The sequence below is a fragment of the Impatiens glandulifera genome, chromosome 6 (assembly GCF_907164915.1).
Source record: "Impatiens glandulifera chromosome 6, dImpGla2.1, whole genome shotgun sequence".
NCBI lineage: Eukaryota > Viridiplantae > Streptophyta > Magnoliopsida > Ericales > Balsaminaceae > Impatiens > Impatiens glandulifera.
Genome location: NC_061867.1, coordinates 54,366,136 through 54,383,416, shown reverse-complemented (window position 1 = coordinate 54,383,416; position 17,281 = coordinate 54,366,136). Strand labels below are relative to the sequence as shown.

General features: G+C 27.0%; 2 protein-coding genes across 2 annotated transcripts; both read left to right on the top strand.

The window, feature by feature from the left end:
* The first annotated feature begins 123 nt into the window (after window positions 1-123).
* Window positions 124-6,511, top strand: LOC124941380 (methionine aminopeptidase 1A-like). Its single transcript, XM_047481691.1, has 17 exons — window positions 124-245; window positions 357-433; window positions 801-851; window positions 1,492-1,662; window positions 1,997-2,072; window positions 2,281-2,328; window positions 2,933-2,977; window positions 3,117-3,216; window positions 3,999-4,050; window positions 4,152-4,193; window positions 4,889-4,950; window positions 5,047-5,145; window positions 5,665-5,738; window positions 5,810-5,879; window positions 5,961-6,026; window positions 6,109-6,197; window positions 6,270-6,511. The coding sequence occupies exons 2-17, from the start codon at window positions 363-365 to the stop codon at window positions 6,351-6,353; spliced, it is 1,200 nt and encodes a 399-aa protein (XP_047337647.1). The 5' UTR covers window positions 124-245; window positions 357-362; the 3' UTR covers window positions 6,354-6,511.
* A 1,768-nt stretch (window positions 6,512-8,279) lies between these two features.
* LOC124943159 (MYB-like transcription factor ETC3) lies at window positions 8,280-9,133 on the top strand. The gene is made up of 3 exons (XM_047483710.1): window positions 8,280-8,527; window positions 8,620-8,707; window positions 8,781-9,133. Exons 1-3 carry the CDS (start codon window positions 8,455-8,457, stop codon window positions 8,908-8,910), a joined length of 291 nt encoding a protein of 96 aa, XP_047339666.1. The 5' UTR covers window positions 8,280-8,454; the 3' UTR covers window positions 8,911-9,133.
* Window positions 9,134-17,281: the final 8,148 nt, after the last annotated feature.

Below are 17,281 nucleotides of genomic sequence, written 5' to 3'. Positions count from 1 at the left end.
TGTATATATTATTAAAATATTGTAATAATTGTTATTTATTTATGCATAATATTTATTTTCTTTATTTGTTAATATCTTTATTATTTTCTAAAAAATATATAAAAAATATTAAGACAAGCTTAAGCTTTACTATCCATATTTCTTGAAGTTTCTTGCTGGCTGCTGAGAAACCCTAATTATTAGCTTCTCCCCAAAACCCTCCCTCTGTTCGTCGCCACCACCGCCAACTCTACCACAATTTTGAGGTGCGTTTTCAAAAAAACCTACCGATTTTCTATCATCTTTTATACAAGAAAACGAAATCTTCTGTAATTTTCTATCCATTTTACTAAATTATCTCTTGATTCGGTCTACAGAGATTCATGGCAGGAGAATCGGATACTTCAACTTGTGCCTTAGCATGCGTTAAGTGTGGAAAGCCTGCTAATCTTCAGTACGTAATCATAATCTAAACCTAATTCTTTGATGAACTGTCCTGAAGATGATCCAATTCTATAATATATATCATTTCTTTCTTTGCATGTGCGAGCTTGTATAGCTCCACAACTGGCGATCTGCTTTCTGTTTTTTTTTTCAGTATTCATCAATTATCTTGCCTTATTCTTGTTAATCTTGATTGAAAACTGTGTACTAATGTTACTTTTCTCTTTCCTAGGTGTTTTAAATCATTTAGATATCTCAAGAATGTTGATTTTTTACATGTAGATCATGCTCTTATTACTCATTCTATCGATCTATAAGGGCTCTTTGGTTTAAAAAGAAGATTTATAACATCATTTGTTTCCTTCTTCTTTATGTAGATGTCCTAAATGTGTGGAACTAAAGCTTCCTCGGGAGGGCGCAGCATTCTGGTTTGCACTGATTTCCCGGTTTTATGAGTCTTTTTTGTTTCTTTATGGATTTACAAACATTCATTTACATAGAAGTATAGAGAACTTTGCATATGTGGAAGCTAGTATGAATAGAGACAGAACAATCAAAACATATGTTTTCTTTTCTCTTTTGTGGTGTGTCCTCCTATACTTCATTATCTACATGAGATGTCACAGTTGGAATGTGTTAATTTCTACCTACAAGATATCATTTGTTAGGAGTTTCACCCAAATCCAACCTACAATTTTTTTGGTTTGGGTGCCTAATGAATATATATTATACAGAAATCACCCTTTTGTATTTTATCTGTCCATGCATGGGCTTTTTTAGACAAATTCTTTAACAATAAGGTAAAGTTATCACATTATAGGTTTCAAATGGTTCTTCAATTATCTTATTTAAGTAAGCACACTTTGTGTTTGCTGCTTGAACTGTGTGACGATATTGGAAGAGAAATGAAAGCATGATATACGAATCTATTGTGCAGAAAATTACATTCTTATCTGTTGTTAAATAACTGTGGATTTCTTACCCCCAAAATATATAAATTGTGGATTGTTTTTTGGCCAATATGGTTAGTCTCTTTCCTTCATAGTGTTGCATTTTGTGTCTCTCCAGTTCCCAGGACTGTTTTAAGGCATCATGGAGTTCTCATAAAGCAGTTCATTCAAAGGCAAAGATTTCTAGTACTGGTGGACAAGATTCGGGTTCTCTTAATGATGGTTGGTTATATTGTACAAGAAAAGGGCAGGGCCGGTCACCAAAGGTTCCCCAATTTAATTGGACTGGGTATGTTTCTAACAATACTGATAGATTCTTGTTCTTCTGTTTTACTTTATAATTATAATTAAGCACAAAAAAACTACATTTATATTCACAAATATATTGATACTTATTAATTTTCTAACTTTGTTATACAGTACATATAAAAATAAATGTATATCAAGGAAGAAGTAAATCCATATTCAACAATATTTAAATCATTATTTATTCAACTGTAATATTTAAAACAAGTTGTTTAATTCATAAGTTACTTTGAATTGAAGTGAAACCTTATTTTCTTTGTTTCTGTAAACATACTTTCTATTTCCTTAAAATAAAATTAATTTGGGTTGTTGTACAGAACACTTAGGCCCCATCCCATATCAAAAACACGTGTTGTACCTGCTCATATTGATCGACCAGACTGGGCTTTAGATGTGAGTTGATTTATTTGTATCTTTTTAGTCTAATATCTTTGTGATTTAGTCTCATATTTACTTATAATTTCCTTTCCAAGTATTTTCTGTTTCTACACTTGGACTTGATTAGAGTCTTCTATGCAATTGAATAATATCTGAACTTATAGCTTCCAAGCTAGATGATTACTCCTAACATTTCATACTTTTCTTGATTCTGTCTTTGCAGGGAATCCCAAAAATTGAGCCTAACAGTGATTTTCAGCATGTTGTTGAGGTATTTCTTCTTTTTTTGAAATTTTGTTTAAACTATAGGTAATATTATTCTCTGTTTGTCTAATCGTTCGCACTTTTCAAGATTCATAAATATCACAGCGTTTCAGAAATTATTCAGTTATAATCAAGATGTCAAACATAGGTGTGGTTTTAATAGATTAAATGTAAAACAAACTTTACATACCATGATATTCTGCAAGATCAGGTTGCACCTCTCTTTCAAATTGCTAAGCAGTCAATTGAAGTACAGTCAATTGAAGTACATTTGAAGTAAAGTAGGAACATTTATTGAATGTTGAAATTCCTCAAATAAAAATGTGAAGGGTGATTAGCATCCTTCTCTAATTTGTTGCATGATTATGCTTCTTTAATAATATATGGGAAATCTTCTGTTGGGGAATTAGAGAGAGAGGTAGGGAGAGAAAACACCCCAGACAAACACAGTCATTGGCAAAAGTTATGCTTAGCGATCAAGGATTTTTAATGGGAATGGCTTCATTTGGCTAGAAGGTTGAGTATTGTGTTGAATGTATAGGCATGCATTACACGTGGTTTAATAATTGGTACATTTAAGTGATCGCTGATATAATGTTTTTCTTTTGAAGATAAAATCTCCAGATCTAATTTCCAGATTGAAAGAGACTTCACGAGTAAGATCTAATTTCTTTTATCCCTTGGTTCTTTGTCTCAGTAGTTTTGTTGTGCTTATTACCTTCTTCTTTCAGCCTCTTGATAGTTAAATTATATTTCCTTACCAAGATTAAATTATATCTGACGTCAATTATGTAGATTGCTAGGGAGGTTCTGGATGCAGCTGCTCGTGTTATTCGTCCTGGCGTGACCACTGATGAAATTGATGATGTTGTTCATGAAGCAACAATTGCTGCTGGTATGTTGAATCTGAGATTTGTAGTAAAATTTCTGGAGATGATATATTATAGGAAAGATATATATCCAATGTAGTAGCCAGATGTAAATTACAAAGGGAATGAACTCACAGTCTCACACTAAAGGAAGAAACATGTGATGGAAGCTGAAGCACAACATCCCAAACAAGAATACATATATGTCTTTCAAAATAGAGATGAAAAGACACAACTGAATTTACAACCAAAGGAAAGAATCTAGTTAGCACAAAGAAAAAAAAGAAGACAATATACTAGGAAATTTAGGAAGAAGCTTGAAGTTTATTATATTGTACCAGCTTGTTGCCTTTTCTTTTGTCTTGGGTAATTGTCGAAATATGCTATCCTCATATGAGAAAACTGTTGAACGATTTATAGTGCCCATTCCTTGAGATCTCTTATTTTTACTTGAAATTGATCATGTTCTGTGGGAATATTTGGTGGGTTGTGTAATAGTTAAAAACATTTTTTCATAACCCTGCTGCTAGACCTTATGCATTTCTAGTAAACTATGATATAAAATTTGCCTCTAAAGTCTAAACATTAGGATATTTTATTTCTTTTTCTCAGGCTGTTTTTGGCTGGAAGTTACATTGGTTCTAGATATTATTTGAAATTGCATTTTGATGTGTTCATTGTAGTTATGTCTTACAAAACTTTCAAGTTTGGCATGGATAAATGCCATCTTCTTGGAATTTAGACATCTATAATATATTCAGTGGCTCTATCAGCTTGTTTATTTATTGTTCTGCATTACTTGATGCAGGGGCATATCCGTCTCCATTAAATTATCATTTCTTTCCAAAGTCTTGCTGCACGTAGGTACTTCTTCTCTGTGTTGTCATAGTTACATGTGCTCTGCACTTGAAAAGATATTGATGTATCATATGCTGATGAATTTTTATTTTATATGTGACAGCTCTGTTAATGAAATAATATGCCATGGTATTCCAGATGCAAGGTGTGTATGTGTATTGTATTTTTTCAGTTTTGCATGTTCATTGATTATGTTGAGAATAGCATTGCGTATGGATTTTTAGATTTCAAAAGTTACATTTAGATAGAAATACAATTATTGAGTCAAATAATGCTGAAAAGAGCATTCCTTTAAAATCTCCCGTGTAAAACTAATCTATGCAACCGCACGTTAACTTGAGCTTGATATGTTTGATGTAAAAGTATTTCAAAGGGAGAAAAACATAGGAAATGGTTTTTATATGTTGTTATTAGATGAGACTTGTTAACCTAATGATGCTATTTCCTCACATATTAGTTCACTTTGGAAAGAGACAATATATAGTGAATTTGATTGAAAATGACGAATCATACATGGGAAATAGTTGACTTACTTGCTGGAGCTAAGCCAAAAGGTTGTAAATGTGTATTTAGAAGGAACTTAAACAGCAGATGAGTAGAAATTTAGGTTTATACTATTTTTTCACTCTTATTCACTTGTGAATAAAATATTCTTTATTAGAGGTTTTTTGTGGGTGTCGGGAGTTTATTCCCCGGGGGAGGCTTGTATGACTCCCCACTGCCATGAGCCCATGACCCTAAACAAATCTTTTGGAATGAAAGTGGATGGAGCTAATATGATAAAATTATTGAACTCTACTTCCTTTTCATTCTTGTTTAATGAAAACTAATTTGTTTTAGGAAATTGGAGGATGGCGATATTGTAAATGTTGACGTGACAGTCTATTACAAAGGTGTTCATGGTAAGAAGATATTTTGTGTTTCGTTGGTTCTTCGAGGGTGTGGCAACAGTTAACTCAATGCCTTTGGTGATCTACCACCACTCTTTCTTTGTACAGGAGATTTGAATGAAACCTATTTTGTGGGCAATGTTGATGAAGAATCTAAGCGTCTGGTCCAGAGTACTTATGAGTGTTTGGAGAAGGCAATAGCCATTGGTATTTTTTCTCCTTTGTTTTGGCTGTTTTCTAGATCACTATCCAATTTATTTTATAAATGATTGTGATTTTTAAAAAACATAACAATTGTAGATTTTTTTGTATCATTATCGTGATGAAAAATCATGATACCAAGTAGGCTCGTGGTAAACATTCAAAAAGAATTTACCCTAAATACTACAGAAATTTGTCTTATATTCAAGTCTTCTATTAGAAAAAAGGACAAATTTTATACATGAACCCTTTTCAATTTGGGCAAAAATACAATTGAAGAAATTAATATGAATGTTTTTTTATTAAGTTTCAATATCATCTGTTAAATTATCACACAATTTGGGTAAACAAATCTGTTATCTAAGATCAATTGAAAAAGCTCATGCATAAATTTGTTTTGAAACACTTTTTTTGGTCATATTATTTTATTTGGATGTAAACGAACGACAAACTTAGTCAGACACAGATTCAAGGTTTCGAAATATGCCCAACATCTTGATCTGACTTGCTAATTCATGTCAACAGTAAAACCAGGGGTGCGTTTCAGGGAAGTTGGGGAAGTGATCAGTCGGCATGCTTCGATGACAGGTTTCTCCGTGGTAAGTGATTTATTTATTTACCTCTAGACTGTAAAAAGATCAATTATTACTAACTTCGATAATCATGGCAGGTCAAATCATACTGTGGTCATGGCATCGGAGAGCTCTTCCATTGTGCACCAAATATTCCTCATTATTCAAGTATTATACATATGATATGATCATTGTAGTTAAATTATTAAATCTTATTTTTTCTAATGGACCTTAAAAACATTCTATTAGGAAATAAAGCTGTTGGCATCATGAAAGCTGGGCAGGTTTTTACAATAGAGCCTATGATCAATGCTGGTATGTTTTATAAGAAGAATATCCAATGATTTTCAAAAAAATAGAATAAAAACCGAATATAATTGAGAAATTCTTCGTGTAGGTGTTTGGCGCGATAGGATGTGGCCTGATGGTTGGACTGCTGTTACGGAAGATGGAAAACGTAGTGCCCAGTTTGAACACACTCTTTTGGTAAATTTCCATTCTACATTTCTTGCACATATTTTGAATTCCCGATTTTGATTCTTTGTTGTTATCTTGGAGGTGACTGAAACCGGTGTTGAAGTTCTAACAGCGCGATTGCCATCTTCACCCAACATGTTTCCATGGCTTAATAGCTCATCATAGGAAAAGGGTTTCTTGATTTTCAATTTGGAGTTTTGTTGGGGGAAAATATTTTTACGACTAAATTGTTGAATTTTGAATTGTTTTCTTTGGCATTTATTCTTTACTTGAAGGACAAATATTATTGACCAAGTTTTTTTCATCATGGATATCTTTGTGCTCATTGGTTGCTTATCATTTTCATTACCAATTTTATCTTCCTTACAAGTTTATGTTTTAAATTTTAGCATTTAGGTTTGGGTTATTTTGATAATTCTCAAATAATTCATCTTTTTATAACCTATGTTTATTTCTCAATGAAGACAATTTTCACTTGAAAATGAAATTTTAGATATTATTGGATTATATGTAGTGATGATATTTTAATCCTGTTAGAACACTAATAAATACAATTAAATATATATTTATTTTTTATATTTGATAAGAATTTTAATTTTATTTTTTATTATCGGATATATTAAAAATCTATTTATACAATTTTATTTTTTATTATCGGATATATTAAAAATCTATTTATACAATTTTATTAAAGAAATTTTATATTTTTATTAAAAAATATAGTGTAATGTCGAAAATGTATGTCTAATTTCCTCAATTGTCATTTATTTGAAAAAGCAATGGATAATGTTTATTTTAAATATATTTATAAAAAATGAAATAGATAAACATGAATATAAATGTGGAAGAGAGAAAGTGTGTTTCATTGTTTGTTGGTTACAAGTTTGAAGAACCGATGGAGAAATCATATATTATTATTTTTCATCTTACAAATTATTTTTGTTACATTTGGCAAACATGCACACTTCCAATCCTTGCCTACTTTATTATTACAATTTTTTTAACCTAGAATGCAATTATCACAATTTTCAAAATAATTGGATCAAACTCCCATCTCAATTTAAAAATTTAGTAGGAATCAAACCTAAATTATTGTTCACTCTCAATTTTTTTAGTAATTTTCTTTTTCACTATAATTTTCATAAGATTCATATTATTATCATTCTTTTAAAACAAGTGCTATCTTCACATAATATAAACAAATGATATAGTTTGTAATATCCCACATTTTAATTTATGGGAAATGAATTTGAAATACTTGATTATAAATAAGTGATATATTATTTTAGTTTAATAGTTCTAATTACATGTTAAAACTTAAATGTTTTAACTATTTAAAATTGAGAATAAGTTTTTGCTGAAGAATTTATGACTTCTCCTTTTGGATGTGGGGATTGCCAAACATATGTTCTTTTGTTCTTTTAGGAATTATCAGAATATTACAACTGCAAGTCAAATTGTCAACACATATTTATCATATATAGAAATGATTTTTATTTATTTGTTTTAAATTTTACAAAAAATAATAAATTTGTTTGTATGTTCGGTAGGAGTAGGACCATGACTTTCCGTTCACAATTATCAAGTCCCAAATCCCAACACTTGTTGGCCTTTGGATAATTCAAATTGGAAGTTAGATCTTGAATTTAAAAAAAATTATATATTGATTTATTTTAAAATAATTTATATGAGATAATATATTTAAAAAAATTAGTTCCATCCCCATTTGATTTAAAACTTTCTTAATGGAATTTGAAAACTCATTAAACTTGTTTTTTTTAAAGTGATATCCTAATAGGTTACTTAATTATACATGTATTCATTCATTTTATTTAAATTTTTATTGATTTTAAAAATTATTTATTTATTGAAACAATTAAGTCTTGAGTTTTTTTTTAATATTTTTATTGATAAAAAGAAAGAATAAAAATAAATAAATAGACTTAGGGATGACAATGCGACGGATTGAAAGTAGATATACATTTATTATTTCTGTCTCGTTCAATTTTAGAGATATTTTACTACCATCTTCACTCATTATATTTGGGGGTCGAGAATACAAATATCATTATCGTCCCATCTTCGATCAAACTAAAAAAAAACTGTCTCTAGGATTTTTATATCGAAAACCGCGGTGCGGATTATACTACTGATTTTATGGTTCATTTACAAAAATGCCCTGAGCCTATTATTATAAATGTTGACACAACCTTACACACTCAAATCCCAATCTCTCTCTATAAAGTGACCGGAATTTATCATCGGAATGGATAGCCGGCGCCAGAAGCAACCCAAGACTGATGATCCTAATTATAATACTAATAGTTGCTGTTCAGAAGGTAATTTTTTATTTGGAAAAAATATATTATATCCAAATTATTAATCCCATTTCAAATAATGTTTAATTTTAATAAATAATTATAATAAACAGAAGTGAGCAGCATTGAATGGAAATTTATAAAATTGAGTGAGGAAGAAGAAGATCTTGTTTATCGAATGCATAGACTTGTTGGAGACAGGTATATTAATTAATTAATTAATTTAATTAATATAAATATTTGGTCTTAATTAGTAATTAATTATTGTTATTAGATGGGGATTGATAGCGGGTCGGATTCCGGGTCGAAAAGCGGAGGAGATCGAGAGGTTTTGGGTCATGAAACACCATGAAGGATTTGCCGGAAAAAGAAATGAGTTTTATTCTACATTAAAAAAACAATAAAAAAATTAAATTAATTAATTAAAATAAAATGTTATGTTTAGACCATAATATCTCATCTTTCTAAATTTTTGTCATTTTTTTATGATGACAAATCATGTAATAATTTGGTGGGATTGTATTTTAAATGTTTCTTTTAATTATGTAAGGTATTTCAATTTGATAATTGTTTTGATTCACAATAAAACGCAAGTACTTAAATTGTAATTTGATAACTTTTATGAGTTGTGTTAATATATATTATACATATTGATGTTTAATTTTCAAAATCTATCTAGTCGAGAGTTGTAGTTAATTTGGATATATATGTTAGAGTAATGGATATTTGAGTTAAATTTGAATTGACTCGCCAATAAACTTAAAACGGTTATGTATATTTCGAACTTACAACCTAACAAAACAAGTACAACCCTTGAACTAATTGTGTGATTGTGATGTGGTTTGCTGATGGATAATAGAGCGATAACAATTGAAAGTGGTTAAAATATATAAATCAAATATTTGATTGATCAAAGCGTGATATCACAATGCTAAATATTAAAAAATATGAATCAGATATAGACCAAAATGAAAGTGTAATGTTATGAGATGAGAGGTTCATTAAGAAAAAAATATGTGATAAAATATGTGAAGAGATGAGTTATTTTACTAAAGTAAATAAAATGTGAAATGAGAATATCTGATTTTTTATTTTAATATATTATTCGTGATTTATTACGAATCTTAAACATTGAAATATTGAATACATATTATTATAAAATATTTTTAAATTTCGTTTATAGTTTTATCTGTATCCGTGTGAATCGCACGTGAATTTTTCTAATTTTTTTAAAATTAAAAATAACAATGCGATGAAATCTTCTTTTTTCCGTTCTGTATACCCCGTCCTCTTAAATCTTCATAAATATGTGGTTTCGGAATGAAAGAAAAAGGAGAGATTCTAGCCATGAATCAATTAATATCTTAGGTAACAGGTGGATGAGGGGTTTCCATCATATTTATTTCAATAATAATTGAATCTAACCATTTCAAATTAGTACAATTTTGGATCCATATCTAGCAAATAATAATAAAAAAATGGTATTCATTGTCTTTGAGAATTTATATTAGTGCAAACAATCAACTGTAGAATAAATTGTAATAGGAAAACATTCTGTCAGTTATAGATTTTTGATATAAAAAACATTATCTAGTATATATAATAGCTAGATATAGTCTACTAATCTGATCCTTAGTTAACAAATAAATTTAAAAAAATTACTCAGAAATATGTTAGAATTTGAACTATTAAATTTTTAATTTTTATTGACACCCACCTACCACTATAGTCCTGCTTTCAAGATTATTAAATTTATATAATTAGATATCAAAATAAATATCAAATTGGAAGGTAGGGTTTTGATTGAATACATAATCGATTTAATAGGGGTCGAATTACATTTACTTAAAAATTGACCAAATTCAATCCGCGATTAATAAAGGTAGAAAAATTACCGATATTTTCGATATATCAAAAATTTTAATATGAGGTACACTTCCAAATCTCTTTTGCATGTTCGTTGCATGTTCGTCGTGACTCCATCTATGTCGCTCTTCCATCATCGTTATTGCTTTAACACCTTTTCTTCATAGTTTATGCTCTTCATATGAATTATATCCAAAATTTTGATATACCACGTATATTTATATAATCAGTACATTACTTTTATCGTACTGAGATTTCGGTACAATATCGATATAATTTTTTTATATCGAAAATTTTGATGCGATATATAATATGCATAAAAAAAAATTAGTTATATCGTACCCGAACCACCATCCTGGCGAAAAACGATTAACATTTATAACAAGTTCTTTTATTATTGATTTTTTTTTGTTGCTCTAAGACCCTCTTCAAAACTCAAAATGCAGTAATTATCCCATCAAATAGTAATTTATCTTAAACTCAAAAAAATATTCATTGAATTCACGTTAATTTTTTCAATACCACTCATATATTTATCAACTTTACAAATTAAACTCAAATATTTTTCTTTTCGATCATAGAAAATTATGATAAAATTAATTATAAATTAATATTTTATATACATTAAAAAATAAATTAAACATTATTAATCATATTTTTATTATTTGTTGTTAGTTTTTTTTTATCTTGTATTTTTTTTATCAATATTGTTTATTATTATAAATTTATGATAGATAAAAATGATTAATAAAAATATCTAAAAAAATTACATAAATAAAAAATATATAAAATCAATACATATCAATAGATTTTTACATTATGTAAAAAACTGAACTAAAAAAAGAAAAAGATAAAGTTTATCCATACATCAAAAGTCAAAGGATTTATTTATAATTTTGAAATCAAATATGTATGTGAAGAGTAAAATGCAAATATGAGTATTTAAGAGAGGTAAAAAGATGTTTTCAACATTTTGCGCTTGAGGGTGTGTTAGAGATGCGGTCGCACTTGGCTAAGCTCGGCAAGTCCTCGGCTATTTATTAAAAATAGTAAGATATTTTGTTATATTTTTTGTAATTTTAAATATAAAATGTTCTAATTTAGCGATTCAATATAAGTATTTAAAACTTTTGTTTGTTTATGGGTTAAATCTAAAAAAAAAATAAAATATATTTTTAATCAAAATTTTGAATTAGACCAAGATAACAAAAATCAAATATGGATAATTTTTCAACAGAAGATAGGACAACTCAAAACTTGGACCAGCTCTGATTTAGGGATGGTCTAAATAGTTTTGTTTTTGTGATTTTTTTTTCTTCTATTTTTTTTTTTATATAATTGACCTTTTAATAATAATAAAAGAGTGTTGATGGTCTAAATAGTTTTGTTTTTGTGATTTTTTTTTTCCTTCTATTATTTTATATAATTGACCTTTTAATAATAATAAAAGAGTGTTGAGTTACCTTTTGATAGGTGATCAATTAAATAACCTTCAATTATTATAATATTAATTGTTAGTCTAAACACAAACCTTAACAACAAACAAACTCATATCCATAACAAGCATTAAAATGTACTTTTACATAATTTAATATTATCCGAGTGGGCTTTATTTTACTTTTGGATTTTCAATTTAAGGCCCAAATTATGGAGCATACCACTTTAGTTAGGTCAAATATTTTAATTGAGTTTTATTCAAAATGGTCTTGTTGTGACCACTTATCTTTCCACTTTATCATATTATTTAATTTATGTTCAAATATGTCATGTTTATTGAGTCTTTTATTAAATTATGTCTAAATATAAGTTTTATATTGAGATTAATGTTAATAAAATGTAGATTGTTATTGTAAATTTCTATTGTTGAGTTATAAAACAAGACATTAGTATAATATTCAATTTATATATTAGATAAAATAATAGGGGTCAATATAATAATTTGAGCCCAGTAAGATCTACCACTTATCATAATTATTTTCCCCTTAGTTTATTCCATACTTTACTTTAAGGGTGCATATGAACCGAGTCGTTCGTGAGCTACCCGTGAGTTGATCAAAATTAAATTCGAGTCGAGCTCGAATCAACTTGTTTAAAATTCGAGCCGAATTTGAGCTTAAGTAAGACTCGCTTGATGACTCGTCGAGCTTTATCGAACCCAATCATATAATTATTTTTTTATTATATTTTACTTTTTAATCAAATTTGAAACATACCCATAAGACTATTTATGCGTTTATTATTTATTGGCCCTCCCAAAATATACTTATAAATTAAGAATTATATATTATATAATATTTATAAGGAAATAATTATATTTATATTAATTTAATTATAGAAATATAATCTTTAAAAATTAAATCAAAATATAATTATACTTTAATATTATTTAATATGTTCAATCACAATGTATTATATTTGATGATATACCTAAATAATATTTATAAATTAAAAAATATATATTTAAAAAATAAATATATTTAATATTAATTTAATTACATAAACATAAATTTTAAAAATTAAATCAAAATATAATTATATTATAATATTATTTTATATATATAATCTCAATATATTATATTTTATAAGATATAAAACTATTTTTGTTCCACCATATAAAATGTTTTATTCTTCAAAATAAACCTAATGAAGTCTAATATATTTTCAAGTTAATCTCAAATATAATACACGATTTTTGAAAGTATTCTTCTTGAAAAGACTACCTACTTGGTGATTTAGTTTTTTTATTTAATATAAGAAATTAATATATAAATATATATTTAAATTCGAGCCTTTCGAGCCGAACTTGAACCAATCGAGCCGAGCCAATAAAAAACGAGTCGATCCAGGGCTAGTTCAAGCTCGACTCGACTCGTTTACTCTACTTATATTTTAAGTTTTGCTTCAATCTTCATTCTAATTTTGGTTGTATAAAAAAATCGATGTTTTACTCATATATTGTTAAATTATATGAAAATTTAATCTTGCATTTTATAGTCTAGGCTCGACAACGTGAAAATATTTTTCTCAAAGCGAGCGAATCGAATTTTACGAAGCAAGAAATTGACTGACCATTAATTCTGATTTCAATAGAGCCTATTTGAAACAAAAAAAAAAAATACCACATAAAAACCCTAAATCAAGATTATTATACTTAAACACTTATTAAGGTTAATCTCGAACTTGACTTGAAATTATGATAACATTAATCTTTCACTTAACATTTAAGGATACTATTTATTCGTTCTTAAATTTAATAGTTTTGTTTATTATTATTATTATCTTAATCAGCTTTGTAAAACAAATGTTTAGCTAATATAAATTGTCAATATCATTCTTAGTGCAAATTTAAATGTCATTTATAAATAATTATTGAATCCAATTTGTTTGGACAAAAAGGTTAATAAATTTATGAATAAATTATATATGTATGATTAGATTATTTTTTAAAATGTGTTTCCAAAATTCAGTTTCTAAATCTGAATGGTCCCGGGGAGGTGATGAAAATCAATTATTAATTTGATTATTGTCATTTTCTAATTTAATAATTGTTATAAATATCACATATAATTAATTGTTGGTTAAGAAATTACTTAAAATATATATAAAAGAAAAGAGGAAGAAAATACCTAGTAAAGAGCCCATGCATTCCTGCCCGGACCACACGTTTGAAATGATTTTTCTTTTTTTTCAAAAAGTTGAAATAATTTAACAAGAGTATTATTATTGAAAGTGACTCGTCTGTCCTCGTCTAGAAGGAATTGTTTAATAAATAAATTAATTTGTGACACTTTTATTAAACAGTGATCGAACTTTGAGTTAAATTATTTGAAGCTCGAATCGTGAAAAGTTATTTGAGGTTATTCTCGAAATGTATTTTATTTTATTTTTATTTTATTTTTATTTGATATATTACGTTTAGCTTTGTTGGGGAAAAGTCTCGAATGATTAAATGTTCAGTTCGAGCATTATTTGACAAAAACATTATATATTCGAACCCTAAATAGTAATTGGACCATAAATAAATACTTAAAAAATATTTTTCATTTTTCTTTATAAGTTAATTAGTGTTAAAATAACCAAAAACAATGTATAAAATGGTAAAAGAATTATTATATAAAAATTGAACAAAAAAAAGAAATATATAAAATAAAAAAGATATAAATCCTCATGAATAGGCAGTAAAAGTTTTACAATAAAAGACAAGCCAAACTAATAAGGCCGAAGAAAATTTACGATAAAATACATGACAATCATGATGTTAAATATGAACGTCTCAAAAAAATTATCGAAAAACAAAGTTTTTTATGTAGAAAATATGAAAGAAGGAAAAACAATGATGGAAAAACATTCAATTTTTACTAATCTCAATGTAAATAATGTTATGAAAATGTTAGATGTTAGGTAGAGGCTGAAATGAAGAATTCATTATTGAACTTTTCTCAGTTCTCGTGGGCTAGAGATCATTTATATTTGAAATAAATATGTTTGTGATCTTTATTTTGATTAAGTAAATTTTGAATAAAATTCATTTCAAACTTAAAATCTAACTGTTTTTTATGGCTATTTATCATTATTTTACCATATTTTAATTTAATGTATTTTATGATATGATTAGTTGAGAGATCCTATTAAAAATTGTTTTCTTAAAACCGGATCTGGAGTTTAAGTGGGCTGATTTAATAAATAAATAAAAGTACGGATGATTATAAAATTTGTCAATATATTAAAGAATATTATCACATATTATATATTATAATAATAATAATAATTATTATTATTATATTTATGATATACCATGTTAACAAATAACTGTGACAATTACTTTTATTTATTTATTTATGTATTTATTCTCATTGAATGAGAATGGGGCCATCTTAGTAAGATTGCCTTTTTGGAGTCATGGACCATTTCTATCCTTTAATTTGAGCTTATCTTATATGGTTGGTTGTTACAATTTCATTCATTTTGAACACCATTAAAACCCTATTTGGCTTAAGTGAAAAATATACATATATTTGAAAAAAATTCTAACAAAAATTCTGAATGATTATAAAAATTGTCCATAAAAATCGTGAATTGATAAACCAAAGTCATAAAAAATCTTAACACATAATAATTAACCATCTACATTAACACAAAACTGATAAATTAAAAAATATTCGTGAATAGTAAATTTGTGTCGAGTCTCTCATATTTCGTCTCTCTTCTCTCCAGTTTCGTCGTTACATATCATTATTCATAAATAAATAGTAACAAATGTGAACAAAGTAGGTAAAATTTAAAACAAATACCAACTCAAAAAATGACTATTAATACAATCATAAGTTATGAACAACATACAATTTACTATTAACTACAAAGAATACTCTTTAGATTAGAGACATTCGTGACAATAAATTTGATCCAACAAAACACAAAGTCAATTCAAATTTGAGTGAAAAAAAAGATAGACGAGACCTTCTCCGATAAGAAAAAATATTCATAAATATAATCCATTAGTTTAAGTGACAATAGTCAGACCTAACAAACCAAATATTACAATTTCAAGATTCACTAAAAACGTCTTAAATTAAAATGGGATGTCGTAACTTTGAAGTTATTCGATAAGAAAACTCTCGAACTAGTTTTTATATTTCACGACTTCCTTATGTCTCCACACATATAATTAATTAAAAGCACTATAAATTCAATTTATTTGATTTTTTTTTTAAATTGAACTGCGTAAGCAGTGCATAAGCCAGATAAAAAACATGATGTCATGATCCATATAGCATTAGGAATAAATCGTCAATTTAAGTGTTAATTAAATGTCTCTTCCATGACTAAATTAAATTATTTATGTAAAAAAGTGATAGTTTGAAATTTTATTAATATTTTAATAAATAAAAAATTATAAGAAACTGTTATTGTCAGTACAAGTTGCGTAAGTAACGCGTTTGAAATAAATATGTTACATGTCACCATGATAGAAACATTATAAATTATTATTAAATATTTTAACAAGTTGTTTCTTCAATCAACATTATTTATTATTTTAATTTGGTACTTTAAAATATTAGAATTATAAAATATTGTAATTGAACAACTAAGATTGAGTGATTTTATTATTATTTGTTTTAATAGAAAAAATAAAATAATAAATTCAATTCTATTTTAAAAAAAAATTCTTACTGAAATGAGAGGTTAAATGTATTACTTTATTTCTCCATAGAGAAAATTACTATTTAAAAGAAACTAATTTCAATCTAGTTAATTTTTATTTTGAAAATAAATTCAACTTTAATATGATAATTTGTTATTATTTTGTAAAACGGTTTTTATTTAGATAGTTATTAATATTTAGTTAATTTATTAGGAATGTAGCTAACTTTCTTTTGATTTATTATAAATTGTACAATCTCACTTTAGATACTCATTTATGTTTTTACACAATTAAATTTCATACCAACATTAACTACCTAGTTCGGATTAGAGTTATTCAAATAATCGGTTATTTAAAAAAATAATGATAATCGATAATTTTGAGGATATGATAAAAAAATTTTTATGTAAAAAAGCAAAAATATTAATTTATAATGATAAAATAAATCTCTCTTCTAACCTAGTGACAACCAGAGGTGAATATCCTCAGCCTTTTTAGATGTTTTGGGTTCCAGCCCGTCGGACGATAAATTATACGTCTGATTAAATGGTTAAATGTGTTTGCAGGATATGTGTTTAACCCTCTTGTGACACATTTTTTAATTCAATTTTATAGCCTAACGACAACAAGAGTGGAATGTTCTCAGCCTCCCCAAGGTCCTGGGTTTGAGCCCCGTTAGGCGGAAGGTTATGCACTTAATTAAATAGTTAAGTGTGTTTGCGGGCTATGTAATTAATTTGTTATCCTATTTTTTTTATAATAATAAA

Bases quoted from the DNA above. Each gene is read 5' to 3' on its own strand.
- LOC124941380 (XM_047481691.1), top strand. From the start codon at position 363: ATGGCAGGAGAATCGGATACTTCAACTTGTGCCTTAGCATGCGTTAAG. The intron at 434-800 runs GTACGTAATCAT...TTCTTTATGTAG, and splicing joins GGAAAGCCTGCTAATCTTCA to ATGTCCTAAATGTGTGGAAC. The intron at 852-1,491 runs GTTTGCACTGAT...GTGTCTCTCCAG, and splicing joins CGGGAGGGCGCAGCATTCTG to TTCCCAGGACTGTTTTAAGG.
- LOC124943159 (XM_047483710.1), top strand. From the start codon at position 8,455: ATGGATAGCCGGCGCCAGAAGCAACCCAAGACTGATGATCCTAATTAT. The intron at 8,528-8,619 runs GTAATTTTTTAT...TATAATAAACAG, and splicing joins TAATAGTTGCTGTTCAGAAG to AAGTGAGCAGCATTGAATGG. The intron at 8,708-8,780 runs GTATATTAATTA...TATTGTTATTAG, and splicing joins CATAGACTTGTTGGAGACAG to ATGGGGATTGATAGCGGGTC.